Below are 7,240 nucleotides of genomic sequence, written 5' to 3'. Positions count from 1 at the left end.
GACTCGACATCTCATTTGATTTAAACTTGTAAGACCAAGATGATGGCTGAGTGCGCCCACACATATGTTAATGTTTGATCACAGCACGTTTATGACATCAAATCCTATATCCCAACACAAAAGACACTTTAATGAAGCGATGTCAGTTGCTGCCCAGATTCGTAGGCCAACTTCCACGAGACTTATACGGCAGTTCACTTATTGAAAAATAGTGAATTAGGTACCATTTGAAAGATTTGTGTCTACTTTCTAGGGACACTAACCATTTGATCATATCTATTACATTGAGTGAGTTATTGCTATTTTAGTAAAATATGACGGATCTGTCTGAAACCTGCAGCTGAGTAAACTTCGACAGAGCTTTGTGATCAGCTCCAAACGAACTAGATTGTGACCCACATATCAATGGAAAGCCACGAGTGTCTACTTTCCAGAACCTTTTATTGTTCATTTATACCTATTGTATTAAAAGAAGTTATGATTATTTAAGTACGTAAAGGTCATACCACGCGTGAATCTGTTTTTCATTGCAAACTCTTGTTTTGAATTGTTATGCAATTCTCTTTCTTTTGATCCATGTACGGATAAGTGTACATGTGTGATTTAATAATATTTGGCGAGATTTGATATTCAAATCATTGACTCATTGCTTCTTTTGAGGAATGTGATGAGCGTTCATATGCGCTATCTATCTAAACTCTGAGATTACGTTACCAATCAGGTGGAGTTGTTTTGCAGACTTCAGGGGGAGTCTATTCCACATGTTATCTTCAACTGTAGTTGGTACGTTGTGTTCTTTTTCCTTTCGACCAAGCTTTTTATTTTACCCAAGAGGTTTTTATTTTGCTTGGCAAAGTTTATACCGAGGCAACAATATTGCACCATGACAAATTAGGATCGCGATACAAGGGGGGTGTTGTATGAGAATTATCTTCGTAATCTTCCGGTGTATCTTGTCCTAATTAATATATGTTAGTTTAGATAAAGAATGATATATAATCTCTTATTCTACGGGATACTCAATGTGATGCCTATATGTAAGACCTCTTTATCAATGAATAAAAATGATATTTTTCCATATTTTGATGCATATTACATTTTTCTTAAACAATACAAAAGAAATAAAAAGCAAAGATTAAGTCACATGTTGACATGAAACTGAAGATAAGTGTTTCCCAACGTACGTGTGCGGACATGAAATCTAATGCATGTCATTTACCAAAATCAATCAAGACCATTAAATGGTTAGATATTAAGGGTTCATAAGAAGTGTAAAACTTGTGTCAAATGTTGTGGCATTTTTTTTTGGGCATTTGAACCGGACCTAATTCAGAATACTTAAATTTAAGCTCATGATGTATGAAAGTAGCAAAAAGGCCGAAGAAGATATACAAAAGAAATAAAAAGCAAAAATTAAGTCACATGTTGACATGAAACTGAAGATAAGTGTTTCCCAACGTACATGTGTGCGGCCATGGAGTTTTAAATCAAACTCCCTAATCATCAGGCAGCATTTGGTGATTTGGTCCAAGAATAGATCTTCACCGACTTCTTCCTCTTCTTCTTCTTCTTCTTCTTCTTCAACTCTCTCCCAACACTCTCACACTCAGAAACACAAAACACAAACTCAAGAATGGCACTTTCTCTCAGGCTACACACCTTTCTCTCCACCACTTCCAGACCCAAGTTCTCATCCAATGTCACTCTCACTCCTCCAAACCCATCTCTCTCCCTCCTCTCCTCCTCACCTCTCCCCCACCACCACCACCTCTCTATTAGAACCTCACATTCCCTCACCATCAACGCCACCTCTACTCCCGCAACCGTAGCAGAGCCAAAGGGCATCAAGGTCTCTCTTTCTAATTCCATTAGTTATGTGTCTTACTGCTGATACTCATGTTCATTTCTTGAAGTTAATGTTTAAAAAAAAAAATCAAATTGGGTTTCTTTTTCTACACAGATTAATTTGGTTCCCACCAAACCGATCGAAGGCCAGAAGACCGGAACCAGCGGTCTCCGAAAGAAGGTATGTTTCTGTCTTTCATTGTTCTTGTTGTGCCATGTCGTTGAAATAAAAAGTAAGCCAATTGGTTAAGCATGCATAGCCGAATTGTGTTTCTTTTTATTTGACGAAAGACTTATCATTGATCCTGTTGGTTCTGCATTCTATCTGCAATGAAATCGAATGAGGGGATTTGATTAGTAGTCCCCAATATGCTTTGTTTTGTAGGTGAAAGTTTTCCAGCAAGAGAATTATCTAGCCAATTGGATCCAGGTATGAATGCTTGCATTTATTTGTGGTGTGGAATTCATCTCTGTGTTTAGTGCATTGTGGGTTTTTGAGTGATTTTGAGTTTAATGTTGTGCAGGCGTTATTTGATTCATTGCCTCCAGAGGATTACAAGGATGGTGTACTGGTGTTGGGAGGTGATGGTCGTTTCTTTAATCGTGAAGCTGCACAGGTTATCTTATAAAAGCTCTGTCCTTTAGTTTGCACTCACTGATGCATTAGTTTTTTGTTTCAGTTTATCTCCATTCATATTGAATATTCTACTTTCTGTTTATATAATCATTGTTTTTGGATCTGAATCAGATTATCATCAAAATTGCCGCCGGGAATGGTGTTGGGAAAATTTTGGTTGGCAAGTAAGTGCCTGGATTGGCTGATATCTCAAGTGTCAATAGTGCCTTCAAATAATTTTTCAATTTCTTGTAAAGGCTGATGTGTAACTTTACTCATGCATCTAATGCCATGTTTTGTTCCTTTTCTATTCCTATTTTGGTATTTAACAATAAAATCACTATAAATTGCAGGGAAGGAATTTTATCAACACCCGCTGTTTCTGCTGTAATCCGCAAGAGGAAGGCAAGCTAGTGCTCCTTGAGTCTTGTGTATTTTTTTCATCACGGCTGACCATTACACAGTGTACTTATTAGCTTTTATCCTTCTTGCTTTTGTGATGTTTTATAATACTTGATAGGCCAATGGTGGTTTCATAATGAGTGCAAGCCATAATCCTGGTGGACCTGATTATGATTGGGGTATTAAGGTGAGTTTCTCATGCACACATAGTACGGAGAATGCATAGTACAATGTATAGTATGACAGGATCATAGTCCTTGCACTTGCCGTGTCTCAACTTCTTTTATTTTGACCTGTTCAGTTCTCTGCTAACACATTGTGATGTTTATAAATCGAGTACTTGGTAAAATCTGACTCAATATCTGTGATCATTTTGCAGTTTAATTACAGTAGTGGACAGCCTGCACCTGAGTCCATCACTGACAAGATTTATGGAAATACTCTTTCTGTAATTATCTGCTTTTGAATGTTTATATGCTACCCTTCTTATCAAGCTATTCATATTCGTTGAATTTGGTTTCTATGCTGCTGTTCCATGTCTTTTTTTAATAATTGATCCAAAAGAAGAAACAACTTATAATTTGTCCAAGTCATATATCAAATCTAAGAAACACAGTAAGATCTGCTTGATTAAAAATCAACAATTTTACCAAAAGAAGTAAGTTTACCGCTTTTCCCCTAGCAGCCTTGGTAGGAGAAGTCCTGACCTCTAGTTTATATATCTTGAAGTATAACTCCAATAGTTAGAACTGAGTTAAATTTTCATGTGCTTTTCACCTATAGCATTTGTGTGATTAAGTTTGAATCCTGTAAATGTCATGCAGATCTCGAAAATAAAGGTAGCAGATATCGCTGATGTTGACCTATCTTCTCTTGGAGTTGTAAACTATGGAAACTTCATTGTCGAAGTTATTGATCCGGTTACTGACTATTTGGAACTAATGGAGGTGCAGACAAAATTCATTCTTTTAAAAGACTTTTTATAATGAAAAATACTCTATTTGCGATACCACTAATTGAGCGACATTTCCTGCAGAATGTATTTGATTTCCAGCTTATCAAAAGTCTTCTGAAGTTAGAGTTTAGGTATACTGCCCTCAATCACTATACAGTTCATACCATGTTTTAGTGCCAGTAATCAACATGGCAGATGATATTTCCTTGATTCTAGACCGCTTAATGACTGGAACTTTGCAGGTTTCTGTTTGATGCCATGCATGCTGTTACTGGTGCTTATGCAAAGCCCATCTTTGTGGATAAACTGGGAGCCACTCCGGTATGTTAGACTAATTGGAGAATGATCATAATCTATTCTGTATCTGTTTCTGCATCACAGAAGTTTGACATGTCATGTAGGATTCAATCACAAATGGCGTGCCTTTAGAGGATTTTGGGCACGGTCATCCAGATCCTAATCTTACGTAAGAGTTTAACTGTAATGATGATGATAAGTGGATAACTTTTTACCATATCATGGCACTGCTAACATGTTATTATGTTCTCAAACAGGTATGCTAAGGATCTTGTTGACGTGTTGTACAATGCAAATGGACCTGACTTCGGAGCCGCAAGTGATGGTATGTTAATGAAGGGCAGTAAAAGTTCTCTGATTGAATTTATGAATCAGGAGCCATGTAGTATAATTAGTATAATGTTTTGATGTTGCAAACTTAATTACGTTCACATAATGCCGCAAGCTTGGAAGTGCTGAAGTTGGAGATTATTTCAATGTTCTAAAAATTGCAATGGACATTTTAATTTGTTGAATAAACAAAAAGTTATTATTTTTTTTTGTCAGGGGATGGTGATAGAAACATGATTCTTGGTAGAGGCTTTTTTGTGACTCCTTCAGACTCTGTTGCAATTATTGCAGCCAATGCTCAAGATGCTATTCCGTTTTTGAAGAGTGGCCCGAAGGTGTGCGCACTTATTTTCAACTTTCCTGCTTCGTACTTCTCTGTGGCTCTGTCCTTAGAACAGTTTTGAATAACTATTTTTCTTTCATTTAATATTGTTTAGGGATTAGCACGGTCCATGCCAACAAGTGGGGCACTTGATCGTGTTGCTGAAAAGTTAAAGCTTCCTTTTTTTGAGGTTGAATTCTTGATTATCCTTGAAGCAGTGATTTATTTCTAAGAGATGTACTTCTGAGAATGTTTCACGTAACCTCAGGTTCCCACTGGTTGGAAGTTCTTTGGGAATCTTATGGATGCTGGGAAGTTATCTATATGTGGGGAAGAGAGCTTCGGAACAGGTTCTGACCACATCCGTGAGAAGGACGGCATATGGTATTTAACTAAACCTATATTTTCAGGTTCTCATAATGTACATATTTGAAAGTTTTGCTTCTTGAATGTTTTTGTTCGTTAGTGAGAATTCCCTCGTATCCAAGTGAAATGTGTGGAGCTATTATAGCTCTTCCCTTCCATAGGCCCACTTTCTAATGTTTATATTGTAGTTTCTAACTTTCTATTATCAAGCCTTGATTCTACATGTACAAATTCGTTCCTAATAGCTTTTTACTCTTTTCCAAAATCAATGCCCTTTTAATGAATTCGCTGATGCTTTAATTTATTTCTTAGACAAGTTTTAGGTACTTGTGGGCATATTACACTTTAAACAGGTCGTTTTTTCTGTTGCTTCATCACAATAATCGTCATTATCAGTGTGAAACGACCAGAGTTTTTAAATGACAGGGCTGTCTTAGCTTGGCTTTCTATCATCGCATATCGGAACAAAGACAAAAAACCTGGCGAGAAGTTGGTTTCGGTCGCAGATGTTGTGAAGGAACACTGGGCAACCTATGGAAGAAATTTCTTTTCTCGATATGACTATGAAGTAAGCATCGTAGCTGCAATTCAAACCATACTCTCAAATTCACCGTATGCACTTACTTTTAGTTCTAAAGCACTTTGATCATTTGTTTGGATTAACTTAACATTTACTGGATTAGCTGCAATATTTTAATTAGTCTTTATCCAGGAATGTGCATCTGAAGGTGCCAATAAGATGATAAATCATCTTAGAGATTTAATTTCACAGAGCAAGCCTGGTGAAAAGTTCGGTGAGTATCTACCTATATTTCTCTTTGTTGCTGCTCTTATGGCCTTTCGGATGCTGAGAATATCACAACACAGGAAATTATGCTCTCAAATTTGCCGATGACTTCACATATACTGATCCTGTAAGTTCTAGAACCCTACATGTTTATCTTCTTTTCCCAATTCGGTGACTTCAAGCAAATGTATGCAGTTCCTGGGATCAACATATTAACGTCCAATCTCCTATGATTCTGCAGGTTGATGGAAGTGTGGCATCAAAGCAAGGTGTTCGGTTTATTTTTACAGATGGATCGAGGATCATATTTCGTTTATCAGTAATAATCTTTTCTTCATTTTAGTTTCAATCATTCTTATTTTACCAAGCTCTACTTCAACAGAATGTAATCGACTTTCCAATCTCATATGTACAGGGAACAGGTTCAGCGGGAGCAACTATTCGAATATATATTGAACAGTATGAACCGGATGTCTCCAAACATGATGAGGACGCCCAAGTGGCATTGAAACCCTTAATAGGTTAGTGTACCGTCTTTTATTTTAGTAACAAAGGACATAGAGAATTGTGGCTTACACATCCATTTCTGGTTACGCTTTAGATTTGGCATTGTCTATATCGAAGCTGAAGGAATTCACTGGAAGGGAGAAGCCCACAGTCATCACATAAACCACTATTCCACGACCGGTATCATTTGTCGTAAGAATCAGTCCAAGTTAATAATGGCAGAGGCAGTGAGTTGTGGTAAATATCCCATGCACCTTTTAGAGTTTTGGTGTACGATTGGTAATCTGGCTTGTTTTCGTGAAAAATAAACCCCGACCCTTGTATGATATGTTGGAAAGAAAATAAATGCAAGTGGAAAGAAGGTACTGATTTCTGGGAGGTGATGGCATTTCCTTGTTGATGTATGGCACCTGATGGGAATAAAGTTTCTACTTCTAACTTATACACAGAAAAAGCGTCCCATCTCAGATGGAAAACTCGTCTCTGTTTGAACCTTGGTGTGTTTTCTTTTTCACTTGGGAATGCAAACTGTTTTAAAGAGCCACGAAATCGAGCTTAAACAGAGAAGAAACAGAAAGGAAATAAAGAGCGATGGAACACTGAAACACTGAGGACCTTTTTTCCCCAAATTAGAGAAAATGCAAGACCCTAAATCTCTAAGAGCTGAACTAATACCACTTCCAGGAAATTTTTCATCCAAGAAAAACACTGACAAAGTTATACTGTTTTGTAACAGTATTGATCAGTAAGGCCGGCCTTGTGTCAAAAATATCTCAAGGCGAAAATTTTTTTTGAGGCCTCTAAGCTGTAATC

General features: G+C 37.2%; 1 protein-coding gene across 1 annotated transcript; it reads left to right on the top strand.

Moving 5' to 3' along the window:
* The first annotated feature begins 1,547 nt into the window (after window positions 1-1,547).
* On the top strand, window positions 1,548-6,805 carry LOC126804117 (phosphoglucomutase, chloroplastic). The gene is made up of 22 exons (XM_050531892.1): window positions 1,548-1,849; window positions 1,961-2,026; window positions 2,231-2,275; window positions 2,370-2,462; window positions 2,594-2,646; window positions 2,815-2,866; window positions 2,982-3,050; window positions 3,243-3,311; window positions 3,688-3,810; window positions 3,900-3,949; window positions 4,061-4,139; window positions 4,220-4,284; window positions 4,373-4,440; window positions 4,662-4,780; window positions 4,883-4,957; window positions 5,036-5,151; window positions 5,560-5,701; window positions 5,846-5,927; window positions 6,001-6,047; window positions 6,162-6,239; window positions 6,336-6,441; window positions 6,522-6,805. The coding sequence occupies exons 1-22, from the start codon at window positions 1,634-1,636 to the stop codon at window positions 6,587-6,589; spliced, it is 1,881 nt and encodes a 626-aa protein (XP_050387849.1). The 5' UTR covers window positions 1,548-1,633; the 3' UTR covers window positions 6,590-6,805.
* Window positions 6,806-7,240: the final 435 nt, after the last annotated feature.

This window comes from Argentina anserina, chromosome 7 (assembly GCF_933775445.1).
Source record: "Argentina anserina chromosome 7, drPotAnse1.1, whole genome shotgun sequence".
Classification (NCBI taxonomy): domain Eukaryota; kingdom Viridiplantae; phylum Streptophyta; class Magnoliopsida; order Rosales; family Rosaceae; genus Argentina; species Argentina anserina.
This window is presented reverse-complemented; position numbering and strand designations above follow the sequence as displayed.